This window comes from Canis lupus, chromosome 2 (assembly GCF_011100685.1).
Source record: "Canis lupus familiaris isolate Mischka breed German Shepherd chromosome 2, alternate assembly UU_Cfam_GSD_1.0, whole genome shotgun sequence".
In the NCBI taxonomy this organism is placed as follows: Eukaryota; Metazoa; Chordata; class Mammalia; order Carnivora; family Canidae; genus Canis; species Canis lupus.
Window position 1 is genome coordinate 17,019,201 of NC_049223.1, and position 16,877 is coordinate 17,036,077.

Sequence of the window (16,877 nt, forward strand, 5' to 3'; positions counted from 1 at the left end):
GTGGGACTTGATCCCGGGACTCCAGGATCATGCCCTGGGATGAAGGCAGGCACCAAACCACTGAACTACCCAGGGATACCCTGCTCTTCCTCCTAAAAAAATTCTTTCATTTGACCACCTTCCACTATAAAGCATTGCTTATTTTCCTCCATTTACTCCCTGTACTCTCAGCCATTCTCATCATTCCCTCTTTGCTCTTTTCCAACTATTTCCAGGCATTCCTTAGGTCTTGGAATACCTGGAAATGGAACCAGTAATTTAGCTCCTTTAGCCGTACTCTCAATTTAATCTGCAGCTGACACCTGATAAAATATAGAACTCCCTCCTTTTCTCATCTTTCTCCTTTCTATGCATGTAATAGGTGATTTTCTTTGGAAATTAGGATACATGAGAATTTCTGTTTTAAATCAACATTCTGTCAAATGACTTTTTATAAAATACAATTCTTACCTTCTACTTGTTCACTGAATATACTTTGCCCTTGTTGATCTGCAGCTCCAGGTAAACAATCAACAGATTTCTTTGGAAGTCTTGCAGAAATACTCTGTTAAAATTAACATAATAATGAGTTGCATAAAGATTTCCAAATCCTTTTCTAAGAAAATATTCAAATGCTCTACTTTAATCACAATCAGACATACAAATAAGAAAAGCTGTATTGAAAACCAACACATTTAAAAACCTCATCTATGCTATCTCAATTAAGTGCACCTTTTCATCTTCATTTGGCCATTAACTCTAACTGAACATGGAAGGCCAGAGTAAATATTTTCACAGACAAGAAGACTGACTTATAAGTACATTTCAACAAGGAAATAACAAAACACCTAACTCTACTTTGTATTTCCACCAGGATAAAAGGACAGTAAAACTATTGAAACAAATTCTTTAATAAGTACATTTGCTATACATTTAAACTGTAACTAATGGCAGAAAGTTTTTTAGACTTAAAATAAGATACTTGGCATGATAAGAAACTTCGGGGTACATCATGTTGAGTATAAACAGAACACTGTGGTAGCTGCTGCTTCATTTAGATAACAAAGGCTTGGAATTTCATTGGTAGGAAAAAATGGTTGAATGAAATGGCAAAGTAGGAAGAAAAACTTTTCTTGAAATTATGTTTAAATAATAGCAAAAGATTTTAGATATAGGTATGAAATGCTTCAAAAAGTATAGTAAGCTTTCAGAAGGGAAGAATAAGAACATTCATTGAGGGCAACCCTGCTGGGACCCCTCCCACTCCTAAGAGCTTTCTCTGTATCTTTACTGAATAAATCCCACCTCGGCTCCAGGTGCATGGAGCCTGCTTCTCCCTCTGCCTGTGTCTCTGCCTCTCTCTCTCTCTCTCTCTCTCTCTCTCTCTCTATCAAATAAATAAATAAAATTAAAAATAAAATAAAATAAAATAAAATGAAATCATGAAGAGAGAGGAGGGATCACCACCAACACCAAGGAAATACAAACGATTTTGAAAACTTAGTATGAGCAGCTTTACGCCAATAAATTAGGCAATCGAGAAGAAATGGGTGCATTCCTGGAAAACCACAAACTACAAAACTGCAACAGGAAGACATAGAAAACCTGAACAGGCCAATAACCAGGGACGAAACTGAAGCAGTCATCAAAAACCTACCAAGACACAAAAGTCCGGGGCCAGATGGCTTCCCAGGGGAATTCTATCAAACGTTTAAAGAACAAACCATACCTATTCCACTAAAGCTGTTATGAAAGATAGAAAGGGATGGAGTACTTCCAAAGTCATTCTATGAGGCCAGCATCACCTTAATTGCAAAACCAGACACAGACCCCACCAAAAAGGAGAATTATAGACCAATACCCTGATGAACACGGACACAAAAATTCTCAACAAGATACTAGCCAACAGGATCCGACAATACATTAAGAAGATGATTCACCATGACCCAGTGGGATTTATCCCCGGGATGCAAGGCTGCTTCAACACTTGTAAAGCAATCAATGTGATTCATCATATCAGCAAGAGAAAGAACCAAGAACCACATGATCCTCCCAATAGATGCAGAGAAAGCATTTGACAAAATACAACATCCATTCCTGATCAAAACTCTTCAGAGTGTAGGGATAGAGGGAACATTCCTCAGCATCTTAAAAGCCATCTACGAAAATATCGTTCTCAATGGGGAAACACTGGGAGCCTATCCCCTAAGATCAGGAACAAGACAGGGATGTCCACTCTCACCATTGCTATTCAACATAGTACCAGAAGTCCTAGCCTCGGCAATCAGGCAACAAAAAGAAATAAAAGACATTCAAAACTGGCAAAGAGGAAGTCAAACTCTCCTCTTTGCAGATGACATCATAATGCAGCTAGAAACCCAAGAGACTCCACCCCAAGACTGCTAGAACTCACAGCCATTTGGCAGTGTGGCAGGATACAAAATCAATGCCCAGAAAACAGTGGCATTTCTATACACTAACAATGAGACTGAAGAAAGAGAAATGAAGGAGTCAATCCCAATTACAATTGCACCCAAAAGCATAAGGTAACAAGGAATATACATAACCAAAGAGGTAAAGGGTTTCCACCCTCAAAACTACAGAACACTTCTGAAGGAAATTGAGGAAGACACAAAGAGATGGAAACATATACCATGCTCATGGATTAGCAGAATGAATATTGGGAAAATGTCAATGGTACCCAGGGCAATTTACACACTTAATGCAATCCCTATCAACATACTATGGACTTTCTTCAGAAAGTTGGAACAAATCATCTTAAGATCTCTGTGGAATCTAGAAAAGACCCCCAAATAGCTAGTAGGAAATTTAAAAAAGAAAACCATAGCCATGCAAACCATATGATCTTGCTGTTTATATCCTAGATTTTACCCCAAGAGAAATGAAAGCATATGATCGGTGGAGATATACACCTGGAAATAAAACGTTAAAAATATGAGACCTTAAATTTAAAGATATGTACAATGTTTTGAAATAAAAGAATATTTGCAGTGTGGGGACGGAAAAGAAATCAGAGGATCAATCTCAGAAGCCCAACACCCAACTAGTAAGTTTCTAAAGAGAACAGAGGGAAGAAGGAATGATTAAGATAGTGATCCAAAAAAAGTATTTTCTCTAGTTTTGAAGGACATATGTCATCATTAATGAAAAACAAACAAAACCAGCACCAACCATATCATCATAAAATTACAGAACATCTGGAATAAGAGATCCTAAAGGCTCTTGTTAGATAGGGAAAAGTCAAAACAAGGCCACATAGGAAAAAAATGCCTCTAAAATTCTAAGTAAAAATTGTTTTTGAACTATCATTATAGAAACAATAACAGAGAGAAAAAATAAAGATATTTTCATATGCTAACCCTCAATTTTTTCCCTGTTATATGCCTCTTTTACTCAGGAAGCTCCCACCAAAATGATGGGATATACCAACAAAAGGAAAACTAAATGGAAGGGAACTTCAACATAATAAAGACCATATATGAAAAGCCTACAGCAAATATCACATTCAGTTGGTGAAAGCCTGAAAGCTTTCCCCCAATATCAGGAATAAATATGGAGATAGTGTTCACTGCTTCTATTCAGTGCAAAATCCTAAAAGGTCTAGCCATAGTAATATAGCAAGAAAAAGAAAATCTAAGCGGCACCGGGTAGGCTAGGAAGCCTGCCTCTCCCTCTCCCTCTGCCTGCTACTCCCCTGCTTCTGCTCGCTCGCTCTTTCTCTCTCTCTGTTAAATAAATAAAATCTTTAAACAAAGAAAAGAAAAAGAAATTTAAAAACACACAAATTTGAAAAGAAGTAAAACTATTTGCAGATGACACTGATCTTTATGTAGAAGACCTAAAGATTATAAAAAAAATGAGTTAATAAATGAATTTCAGTAAAGTTGCAGGATGTGATTTTGAATTTCACCTTCAAAAGCCAGACTCTGATTTCAACACTAAAAAAAAAAAAACAGTTCCATTTCTCTCATTAGCAGTGAACAATCAAAAGGAAATTAAGGAAACAATTCCATTCAATAGCATCCAAAAGAATATAATGCTTAGAAATAAATTTAACCAAGGAGGCAAAGAAGACACTGAAAACTATTAAAACACTGCTGAATAAAAAAAGTTAAAGGAAACAAAAAACAAATGGAAAGACACCCCATGTTCATGGATTGGAAGAGAATAATATTGTTAAGACAACAATGTTATACAAAGCAATCTATAAATTCAATGTAATCCCAATCAAAAGCCTAATGCTGTTTTTTTGCAAAAATGGTAAAACCAAACCTAAAAGTCAAGGGAACCTAAATAGCTAAAGCAAGTCTTTAAAAACAAGAACAAAGTTTGAGGAGTCATACTTCTCAATTTCAAAACTACCACAAAGATAGAGTAATCAAAATAGTATGGAACTTGTATAAGGGCAGACAAAAAATAATAAAGAGTCCAAAAAATAAACCTCTACATCTATGGCAAATTGATTTTCAACAAGGATACCAAGAACTTTCAATGGGGAAAGAACAATCTCTTCAACAAATGGTGCCCGGAAAACCGGATATCCACATGCAAAAAGAATTAATTGCACATTACTTTACTTACACCCTATACAAAACTTAACTCAAAATGAATCAAAGACTTACAGAGATAACACCATGACATTATTAGATGAAAACAGGACAAATCTTCATTACCTTGGCTTTGGCAATGGTTTCTTATACCAAAAATATAGGCAAGAAAAAATGTATTTGTTGGACTTTATCAAAATTAAAAATGTTTGTGCATTAAAGAACACTATCAAGATGAGTGAAGACAACCCACAGAATGGGAGAAAATATCTGCAAATATTCTATCTGATAAGGGATTAATAGTCACAATATATAAAGAATTCCTACAACTCAACAACAAAAGACTACCCATTTTTTTAATGGGCAAAGGACTTGAATAGACATTTCTTAAAATAAATATACAAAATTCCCAATAATATGGAAATATGCTAAACATTACTATTAGGGAAATGGAAATCCAAACTATAATGGAATACCATACTTCATACTTACTAGGATATCTATCATAAAAAACACACAATCACACACAGAAAATAACAAGTATTGGTGGTAATGTGGAGAAGCTGGAATCCTTCTACAGGAGCATAAATGGTTCAATCTAGGTACAGTTTGGTACTTCCTCTAAAAGTTAAATACAGAATTAGCATATGACACAGAAATTCCACTCCTAGGTAACCTCCAAAATTAAAACAGGGACTCAGTTACTTGTAAGCCAATATTTATAGCATTTTTCACCATAATCAAAAAGTGGAAACAACCCAAGTGTCCAACAATAGATTTACTGATAAACAAAATGTGGTTATATACACGAATGGAATATTATTCAGCCACAAAAAGGAATGAAGTTCCGACACATGCTACAACATGGATGGACCTTGAACATATTATGCTAAATGTAATAAGCCACGCACCAAAGTACAAATTTACGATTCCACTTCTCTGAAATACCTAGGAAAGGCAAATTTATATTTGATTAGAAATCGAGAAACCAAAAAGTAGATTAGAGGTTCCTAGGAGCTGGGGAAGTAGGCATGAGGAGGTTACTGCTTAATGGGAAGAGTTTTAGTTTGAGATGATGAAAAAGATTTGGAAATGGACAGTAGTAATGGCTGCACATAATTAATGCCACTCAGTGATACACTCGAAGTAGTTAAAATGACAAATTTATGTTTTGTACAGGTATTTTATAACAACAACAAAGGAAAAACTAGAGTCCAGGAAATAGGTGATCAAACACCAGGGGAAAAAAACTCACAGGATGATGACAGAGAGACGTTTCAGGACAAGAGCAGCAGTAGAATAGTAAGAAAATAGAGTGCTCTGGAAGTGGCAGTGTCAGAAGGAAAATAACAGATCTGATAAACTGTCTGATGTAGGATTTGTGGAATTGACATCATCTTGAGAATCAGCCTGGGGCTTAAGTGTATCACTTTAGTATTTCTTGCATATTGCTTCTTACCCACATCAGCTTCAATCAAGATTTAATAACTGTATTAACTGATTCCTTTGTCCACCTCAAAAACTATTTCAAAAACCATGCAAGACACAGAGGAAGTACAGTTCTTATGCATATGCAGTTGACACACTTACTGAGACAATCCAACTAGTTAGTAATCATGGGATGCCCAGAAAAGATAAAAATAATCAAAACATCTAGGCTTCATTAACAGGGATGACTGCTTTGTTCTTAGCATTATAAATTCAAAAGGAAAGATGAAAAGTGCTTTTTTAGAAAGCAATCTGACATATTTTACACCTATTACCTAAAGAGGTTCAGAAACTTCCTTGAAGTACTCCACTTATAATATTTCTTACGTAATATATTGTGAAAAACTCTCTAAAAATTATAAACAGGGTCCAAAAATAGAATTATTCTCAACAGAAGGTAACATGTCAAGTAACACTATGCTATGATATTTCAAGATTCTGTAAACTTACCTGTTTAGACATATTTTCTGAAAATTTTGCCGATTTTTCTTTTAAAAATGTGACAAGGTCTTTATACATTTCACTTTTTCTCCCATAATTAATTTCCCCCTCATCTTCTGTTTTGCCCTTTGGAAGAAAAAGTTTGGTGCAATTATTAATGTAGTAGCATTTGAACCTGATCAATACATCACAACCCAAGGCCACATATTGTTTTCTTCTCTCGAGGATCCATGTGGCAGTTTTTATACATCAAAAATATGGGCAGAATTCTTCCTTCTTAAAGTTATCCATTTGTCCGTCCATCCACTCATCCACCCATCCATCATCCATCCATTATGCTTTTACTGAGTACCTCCTATATGCATGTAGGGCATTTTGCTAGTTAGCAAAGAATGGAGAGCTTCCTTCCCTCTGCACTCCTCTAATGCAAAAAAAAACAAAACACACACACACAAAAAACATTATGACTTCAAGAGAATCTGATGAAGTCATAAAAGGTCCCAAGATTAGAATGCCACCATAGAAAAGCTTGTTTCCATTTGTCACACTCTGTTCTTGTTCTGTGTGTAAAGAGGTTGCTATGGGATTATTTTCTAGAGTTACAACCTCCATGTAAGCACCTGACACTCCAACCTTTGTCTCCATACCTCTTTCTTTTTGTCTCTTTCCTTTCCTCACCTATCCTAATAGAAAGATTTGGCTCTGCCTTAACCAAATGTATATATAAAAACCCATAGTGTGCTTTTTATATATACGTAACCACACACATACACAAAACATCATATACACCCATATAACTCAGGCGTGCCATGCATTTTGTCGTAATTATTGAATCATGTTCCTTATCTTTCATTCTTGAAATTGAGAGGAACACTTAGATATTTCCATATCAAATAAAGGTATATGTAGATTAGTAGCTCTTGATAGAAACAAAGTGTCCTTGCCCCACTCTAGAAGGTCAAAGTCTCTTATTTTCTGATTGGAAATTTCACTTTCTTAGAGTATCAAAACAAACCAAAGGCTAAGTCATATTTAGCTCATCTCCCCCCTCTGTGCAGATATAATCTGAGAAGATCATGCTGAGAAGAAATGCACCATAAGGCAAGTCAGATGAGATGCTTGCTGGTCATCAAGAAAGTGGCACTCACATTTTGAAGCCAATCCAAACCAAGAGGTAGCAATTCTCCCAACAGTCCCCTGTGATGAGGAATCCCCACTAAGGATTTAGGTTCTCCCTGCAGATATTGCCTGTGAGGCCCCACATTACATTGAAGACACCAAGGGCAGGGTTGCCAAGGGGAAAGCTGACCACCTAGTAAGTTCAGTGAACAGGTATGAGACAAAAAATAAAATGTGTTCATGTGGAAGATTCAGAAGGCCACCACCCTGCTTAGTGCTCAGGGGTGGGAATCTGGAATGCTGTGTTTCTCCCTTGTCAGCTTCAGTCAGCTTCAGTTAGCAGCAAGTAAAAGGAAGACTGTAAAGCTGGAGGAGGGAGAAAGGGACTGCTCCCAGCTCCTCGTCCCCTGTCCCCAGCAGTGAACCCTGGCAGTGGCAGCTGCTTCCAGTAGCAACAGTTGGTTCCAGTTCCCAGGGTTTTTTCCCTATGTTCCCAGAACCTGGCTCATTACAACTCCTTAGAATCCCATTACAAACCAACCAGGTCTCCCTCTTCCAAGGTCTGGGTCTCAGCTCTGCTGGTTCTGCAAAGATCCTCTCCTCTGAGCTCCTGAGGTACCAGCTCCTGGGCATTGTACTCCTCTGACATCTGGGTGCCAGTTTCATGAGACCCCCTGTGCTCCAGCATAGCCTGGAAGCGACCATTCCTCAGAGATATGGATCCCAGCTCTGTGGGAGTCCCCCCTCTGAACTCCCAAGGGACCATAACCAATGTAAGCAGGGTCCCCTCCTCAGAGGTCTAAATCCCAGCTCTGCAAGGACATCTTCTGAGACCCTAAGGAACCAGCACAGCCTGGTGGTGCTCCCTCCCCAGACACATGGGTCCCAGCTTCTTGGGGGTGCTTCCTCCAAGCTCCCACATTTTAATTCCTTCCCTTTGTCCTCTCAACGCTTAGGGCAAAAGCTATAGTTACTGCTTCTGTGTTACCTCATCCGCCTCTTATTTGCCCGAATACTTGTATAATTAATTAATTAATTAATTAATTAATCAATCAGTGAACTGATCGTTACAGAGGTTTTCATTTTATAAAGTGGCGTGGGTTCCTTTGACGGTCATTTCTTAGAAGACTGATTTAATGACCTGCAATGGGGAACACCGAGGCTCATTCTGAAATGGTTTTGGATTTGCTCAGCAAACACATAGCAAAGGGATCTGCTTCAACCCAACAGAACAGAATCGCATTTTCTGTGGCCATCAGCATTCAGTCCTGGAGACATGCCTGCATTTACAGAGATGGAGCCAAGCACCAAAGTCAACATGGTTCTTAAAAAATTACTTACGCCATTTAAAAATACTCCTTCTGTACTACAAGTAACACACAGAGTTTCAACATCATGGGGTTTTATCAGCACGTAACAAATTTCTCCATAAATTTGTCTCCAAGGTGGGGCTCGACATCCATTTGAAAATTCATAATCTGAAACCAATTATTGATCAATTAAAAGGAGCTCTGAAAAATAAAATATGTTATCTTTAAAAAGAAATAAATATGATTACAGTTTTTTTCAAATACTCAATCCTAATGTAGCTATTGAAGCATTTGGAAATAATAATTATTTTACATAACACAAAGCAAATCTGAGAATAATAGAAACCTGAAGTATAGTCAATAGATTCCAAGACAGTTTGTTCTCCTTTTCCTGAGAAATGTTTCAGCAGTTCTATATCGTTCTTAACAGTTGTTGGGTTTAAACAGATTTGTCTGAAATGAATGATAAGAAATGCATTTTAACACTCTAAAAGAGAATCTCCAGAAAACAGATGAAAATATACCATTTTAGCAAGGGGGGGGGCTGGTGGGAGGAGGAATATCACTTTTTATAATTAAAATTGTAGTCAAATTATACAACAACAAAAATGTTGCAGTTTTAGCTGTGTTATAGCCTTACAACACTGTCAAGACATCAAGAAACCAGTGATTCATATTTAATGCAACATTAAATAAACTCGTTTAAAAATTCATTTCATTTCTTAGTGGTAATAGCATAATATTAGAAAAAAAACTACAAAAATGAACAAGTTTTAAACCTTACAAAGTCTACATGATATTTGCATTACTATTTAACCATCTATTTAATTGTCTGAGGAGAGTGAAAATAACAAGGTCACTTCATGTCCTCAGAATCAGGTGAAACCCCATAGAAAGCTCTAGCAAGGGATCCCTGGGTGGCACAGCGGTTTGGCGCCTGCCTTTGGCCCAGGGCGCGATCCTGGAGACCCGGGATCGAATCCCACGTCGGGCTCCCGGTGCATGGAGCCTGCTTCTCCCTCTGCCTGTGTCTCTGCCTCTCTCTCTCTCTCTCTGTGACTATCCTAAATAAATAAATAAAATATTTTAAAAAAAAAAGAAGAAAGAAAGCTCTAGCAAAGCTAACAGTAAATCTTTACATTTTAGAATTAGAAATATCCATGCAATACCCTAAAATCTACTGTTAAATCAATAACAACTCCTATAATTTGTGTATGTTTAAAAAAATTCTGAAAGCATTTTTTGTAACTAACTTTTAGAGGTTTCTTTTTTCTAAAAGACTCACAATGAAATACGTTTTAGAGAATGATTCAGTAGGTGCAGATCCAGTTGCTTAAGCAGCATGCCAACCTTCATCTTTATCTCACTCTCAGGATCTTCATCTTTGGTAATTTTATCAAGAATATTTACTGTGGATGTGTCTTCTTTCACCGTGTTATAATCCAAACCCAGGATTTTTGTTACAGGATCTCTGTTAGCTGATCAAACAAGTAAATAAATAAAAATGATTCTCTTGTCTTCTGTTGTAAGAAAAATAATGACTAACAAGTCCTCTGAAGCCCACCCAAATGTGCTTCCTTCATTAAGCTTTCTCTCATGGACCCAATTTGAATTAATCTCAACTTCTCAGATTCTACTGCATTTAGGAACTTTCTTGTACTCCTTGAGATTCTCTACCTTGTACTGCAGTATCATCTATCTATATCATATCTCTAATAAGACAAAGAACAAGACATTCTTTTTTTTTTCTTTTTTTTTAATTGACTGTAGGGCATTGTCCAGCATGGTCATTCAATTAGTGTATCCAGAATTGATTTGAAGATAGAGAAATACTGGTCTCCTTAGAAGAATCATCACTAGAACTGTGTGTGTGTACGTGTGTGTGTGTGTATGTAACCACTGAGGCTTAGTGTTCACAAATGCTTTCTTTCCAAAACAGCATGGTTTTCTCAGTCTAAAGATCTACCACCAGTCTTTTCCACCTGTTCAAAGTGCTTATATTTTCTTTCCTTTTTTTTAAATTTTTTTAAATTTATTTATGATAGGCACACAGTGAAAGAGAGAGAGAGAGAGAGAGAGAGGCAGAGACACAGGCAGAGGGAGAAGCAGGCTCCATGCACCGGGAGCCCGACGTGGGATTCGATCCTGTGTCTCCAGGATCGCGCCCTGGGCCAAAGGCAGGTGCCAAACCGCTGCGCCACCCAGGGATCCCTCAAAATGCTTATATTTTCTTTTTTTAAGAAATATTCTTTTTTTTAATATTTATTTATTTATTTATTTAATTTATTTATTTATTTATTTATTTATGATAGACACACAGTGAGAGAGAGAGAGGCAGAGACATAGGCAGAGGGAGAAGCAGGCTCCACGCACCGGGAGCCCGACGTGGGATTCGATCCCGGGTCTCCAGGATCGCGCCCTGGGCCAAAGGCAGGCGCTAAACCGTTGCGCCACCCAGGGATCCCAATGCTTATATTTTCAATGCCTTTTTATGTTCAAGTTGGAAAAACAAATCTGGCCAGTACTCACACACATACCAAAGTTACAGTGAAAAACTCCAATACTAATTCATGATCAAGGCTGACATAGGTGTGAAAGTAGACTCTAGAGATGGTTAAAACTCTAGAGATGGTTAAAAGAATTTGGTGAAAGCCAAAGAACCATGTAGTTGCAAGTGAGGAAGAAGAGGGCAAAGCCATATTTGGAAAGGAGGAATTTAAATAAGATGAAATATATATGTATTTGAACAAGGAGGCCCATGGGACTAGTTCAGAAAGCTCCACCTGATTGAAATGAGAGAAGCACAGTGATGGCATTAACTCTGCAGTGGGAGATGGACTCTGGCACCAGGAAATAGCAGAAAAGGCTTAGGGCTTCTTAGAAAAAAACACACAAGGGGAGGGGCAGGGAAAAGAGATCTAGGAATCATCTACTTTTTGAGCATCTCAATCATCCTTACAGCAGTCATCTCATTAAGACTCATGGAAAAAGGTATTATATGAATTCTGGGGAAAGACACAAACCTGCCCCCCAAATTGCCCTGCACCATGGAATCTGGACCCAAAACTAAGAGTTGTACCTAGAGCTCTTACAGAAAGGACAAAATGCAGCAAAGGATACACATTTAGCCAAACTAGATATATAGCAGCCAGTCTATGTATTAAGTTCATGCACTAAGTTGAAATTAATGCTATTACCAACCTCCTTGAATTCAACTTTACTCTTAAGATTTCATTCCTCCTCAGCAGGGTAGCTATGAGGTATAGATAGATAGATAGCCTAATAATGAAGAGTAGGCAAGAGATAAGAAAAGGCTGCTGTCCTAAGGTTCACATCTTTTTTTAAAAAAATATTTTATTTATTTACTCATTCATTAGAGTCATAGGGAGAGAGGCAGAGACACAGGCAGAGGCAGAGGGAGAAGGAGGCTGCAGGCAAGGAGCCCGATGTGGGACTCTGATCCCGGGTCTCCAAGATCACACCCTGGGCTGAAGGCAGACGCTTAACCGCTGAGACACCCAGACATCTCATAAGATTTACATCCTAAAGAATATTTTTTTTAAAGGTTCATCTTCCCACGTCATAGCAGTAGACACAGCAAAGAATGATTAGAGGCAAGACCAGGCACCTCATGCTTGAGTCCTTCTAGTCACATGATTCCAAACAGGCAAAACATGTATATGACACCATTATGTACTGTTAGGTATTTCTACTCATAAGAAAAATTCAGAAAACAATTGCTCCAGGCAATTGGTCACATTCTTTTACGCATGTTAGATGCTTAGACAATAATGAAAATCTACATCCTTAATGAAGAGGAAAACGTTTCCCATTGAGTGAATGTAACTACCTCCACAAAGCTATGCAACCTACAAAGGAACATTACTGAGACCAATGGAAAGTGAGATTACTCTGGGCTATCTTTGCTGCATACATTTTAGAGGAAACCGAGCATCATCCGTCACAGCAGGCCTGAGGGTAGAGGGTGGAGTTTGGTGCAGGCCCCACTAATCTGTCTTCTCTCCTGTGTAGACCTTAGAGGATACAGGCCTCTGGTCTTTCCAGAAGTGAGGAAGCCTCTCTTTAAACCACATGCTAAAATTAGAAATCTAGAAGCTTGCTAGTGGTAAAGTATTAGGCCTTTCAGTTTAAAGTAGAAACTTGATATGAGCATGACATTCAGCCAAGAAAAATGAATGACATTTTTACAAAGTCGAACATAGGACTTTTTGCCTTTTAGGTCACGGAACTTTTTTCAAGAGACTGCAACTCCCCCTCCCCCATGATTATGTTTCTAAAAGTTCAAGTCATAGACTGGAGCATAAATATCACCTTTGATACAAGCCTGTGCTTCCTTCAGCTTTCTGTCTTTGGCAATAAGCAGCAAACGTGACAGCTGCCCCAAGCTCCTGATCTTAATGTGTGGCACAGAGAGAAAGAGCAAAGGCTGCCCATCTTTATCAACTTCTTCTGACTTGACTGTTGTTTCACTAGGAAATAAAAATAAATAAATAAATAAATAAAATCTTAAGGTTACCTGGATGCTAGTGAAGTTAAACATAAGACATTTTGACAAATCATCCCTCTGGCTCATTATAAAACACAAAATATAAGTACTTCTTGTTAAAAGCTCATGTCTTTTCCTCATTTGTCCACACTCAGATCCCTAAGTTCCCAGGCTTATTAGCAACCATAGTTAGCAACATGATATACCCAGGAAGAACATTTTAAGCCATGTCTTGAATACTTACATGAACTCAATCACAGTTTTTGGTTTTGTTTTTCTAACAATGTGTTGGACAACTTTAAAAAAATCACTGGTTCTACAGGACCATTCATGTTTTGGGGATTTCTAAAGTTATTTTATTTATAAAGTTTACACCACAGTAATTAGTGGTTAGAAATCTTCTTGGCTACTCTGTGTTTATGAACAAAAAGCTATAAAAAAGAGAAAGAGAGAGAGACAAACTAGGATCCCTCTGTGGATGTTTTCCCACTCCAAACCCCCTAATTTGGTTTACTTTAGGATAATAAGCAGTTTTTCTAAATGGACTTTTCCTGATCAGAAATTTCTGGGTCTCCTAGATTTGTCTTTCTGCCCATTTTAATTATTTTTTTTAGGTCAGCATTTAAGAAATATTAAGATGTTTTTACGGCAGTGATATTTCTATAGATTTCTACCACGTACAACATTAACTAAGCTACCTAGGTTTTTATTAGATATGGATATCCCTGGAAAAACTGCTCTCCTCTTAAGACCTGATCTAACATATTTTAAATTGTAAGGCAGATAAACAGATGTGGTGTATTGCCAGTTCATCAGAAAAAGTAAACCTGACAGACTCAGATTCAGATGTACTACCAGCACGATTTCACTAGAAAAGGAAGAAGATAGAGATCATGGAAGCAGACTAGTGGCTTGCCACAGATGTCCACATCCTAACACCCGAGGCCCACAAATGCCTTATCTTACATGGCAAGAGAGACCATGCAGATGGATTAAGTTAAGGATCTTGAGATGGGAAGACTATTCTGAAATGTGCAGGAGGGTCAAGTCAGAAAAGCCAACGTGACATGGAAACAGGGTTCAGAGTAACACAGAGCCAGAAGCTATGGAATGTAGGTGGCCTCCAGAAGCTGGAGAAGACAAGAATGGATCTTCCTTCAGCCCCCAGAAGGAACACAGCCCTGCCAACGCCTTGATTTTAACCCTACACACTTATTTTAGTCTTTTCACCTCCAGAACCCTAAGAAATTAAATCTGCATTATTTTAAGTCACTAAGTATGTGAAAATTTGTTACAGCAGCAATAGGAGGCTAATACAGGGACTTTTACCAGGCTTTCCCACTGTTCTTCCAGCAGTAACTTTCATAGTAACTCACATAGGAAGTAACTTACATAGTAATTGTACACAGAAGGTACTCAATAAATAGAAGAGGAATAAACGAACAGAAGATTTCTAGGCTGACCAGTGATGTGTGTTGTATACAAAATGTGTGTTTTCTCTAAAATAAAGCTTTTGGAATAATGTCTTCAGGTTTGAGATTTCTTAAAGGTCTGTGCCAGGTTGGTCACATGTGCTAAGTGGATGATGACAAGACTAAGTTATAAGCTGACTGAATGCCAACAATATCAAGCCACTGAACTTGAGAAGGTGAAACTCCTGGTAAGATATTGGAGAAGTCAAGGGCACAGGACACATATTTCATTGCTCCCACCAGTTGAAGCCTGTAACTCAGCAAAGCAGTAGGAACTAAATGCCAGCTCCAGGGAGGATGTGGAAGAGCAGGTTTGTTTCGGGGTTTGCAGTTTCTAATACTGGAAGAAAGAGATTTTGGAAAGAAAAAATACTATGCCCATCTTGTGAGGTCAAGATAAATGTGCTGCAAATGAAATCCACTGACCTGATCAAAAGACTTTCAAACTGTAATTGTGGAGGGCAGCTGAAAATACTATAGCTTTATGCTATAAGGTGAGAGAGCAGAAAAATGTCACATTTATTTCATCCCCAGTGTCTAGTTTAGTGTCCAGAACATAGTAATTACTCAATAAATGAGCCTAAAAAATAACAAGAGATATAAAGCTACAGTTGCAAAACTAGTTAGTAATTCTCAGGAACAAAAAACAAAGAGCTCAAGTAACAAACGTTATGGCCATCGATTTTAATAGCATAATTTGGACATTTCACCAAAATATGGGGCACCCATGTGGCTCTGTTGGTTAAGTGTCTGACTCTTGGTTTCTGATCAGGTCGTGATCTCAGGGTCATGAGATCAAGCCCTGGTTGAGCTCCACAGTCAGTGAGGCGTCTGCTTGTCCCTCTCCCTTTGTTCCACCCCCCCATCTGCTTGCTCTCTCTCTCTCTCTCTCTCTCTCTCAAATAAATAAAATCTTTTAGAAAAGTTTTACCAAAACATAATAATTATCATCTCATAAAACAATACAATTTTAAGATCAGAGATCATGTAACTGATCCTTCATGACATTGATAAGAGAACTAGAACAAGAAGGTAAAAGGATCAAACAATGCCCATTACCAAGGAGTATTGGGAAGTCAACAATAAAAAAGATGCCTGTAGAGATTTACAAAAGAAAAAAGAAAACTAGGAATCAGAAAGGTATGAATTGTGAGGGCGGTGGGCAGGACAGGGGGAAGAGGGTCACTGCTCGGGGCTCAACTCCTCATCTACACAGCACTCTTACCAGGAGAGAATTTTGTCCCAACTCAGACATATCATTGAGACAGCAGAGAGACATTAGAAGCTAAAATATCACAGTATTAAAGCTGACATGAGTCAAAATCGTAATTTTACCAAAAAAGAAAAGAACTGATAATAACATTGTCACTAAGTGATTCTGAACACTTATCCAGTCTTTATATTTCCTGAGCTACATTCTAATGAGTCAAAGCAACTGAGCTCTGTATACCACCACCATATGGTGTTAATCATTGAAGGGTGTCATTTGTCCTTAGCTTACAGTGGACTTGGGTTTCATTCTGGAGTGTTTTAGAAAGATTAGTTATCTCATTCTGTCTGATAAGAACAAAAGCAATTGAAAATGGTAATACAAGGAGACCTATGATTTCCATTAGAATGAAAGTGGAGTTATTTTCCCCAAAACAATGAACATGGAAAGACGATGACCAGTGTTATTATAGAATGAAGGGTTGTACATTGGAAATGATTCTAAAAGAAAAGAGTAAGTCATCTAACATGTGGACAGTGCCATGCCTATCTACTCAACAATGATCTGCACAAAAGAAGATGGGTGACGACATGTAAAACCTTTTTTCAGTGCATGATGAGCAGATCAGTTTCAATGTCAGATGTCTGTTAGCCTAATTCAGAAGAAGGCTGATCAATTTTTTAAGGACTGCTGCAAAGAGTACATTTGGAGATGTGCAACATCAAATGAGAAATGAGGCCTCAAGTGCGAATATAAAAGAGATCAACAAAAGAGGGTAGCTTA

The 16,877-nt window shown here is 37.8% G+C and overlaps 1 protein-coding gene and 1 long non-coding RNA gene across 12 annotated transcripts in view; one reads left to right on the top strand and one right to left on the bottom strand.

Annotated features, from left to right (window-relative positions):
• Window positions 1-16,877, bottom strand: part of LOC119869194 (coiled-coil domain-containing protein 144B-like) — a 155,104-nt gene that overhangs the window by 103,507 nt on the left and 34,720 nt on the right. For 10 of the 11 annotated variants that reach the window (XM_038529935.1, XM_038529933.1, XM_038529934.1 and 7 more), the window contains 6 exons: window positions 13,238-13,395; window positions 10,191-10,383; window positions 9,252-9,358; window positions 8,937-9,073; window positions 6,486-6,602; window positions 451-544 (listed from right to left, as the gene is read on the bottom strand). In XM_038529935.1, coding sequence (XP_038385863.1) covers window positions 451-544; window positions 6,486-6,602; window positions 8,937-9,073; window positions 9,252-9,358; window positions 10,191-10,383; window positions 13,238-13,395 — 806 coding nt within the window. The remainder of the gene's footprint in view (window positions 1-450; window positions 545-6,485; window positions 6,603-8,936; window positions 9,074-9,251; window positions 9,359-10,190; window positions 10,384-13,237; window positions 13,396-16,877) is intronic. The other variant, XM_038529938.1, reaches the window with a different exon arrangement.
• On the top strand, window positions 6,998-9,099 carry LOC119869195. The gene is made up of 3 exons (XR_005355259.1): window positions 6,998-7,088; window positions 7,535-7,650; window positions 8,688-9,099. It is a non-coding gene; the product is annotated as an uncharacterized LOC119869195 (long non-coding RNA).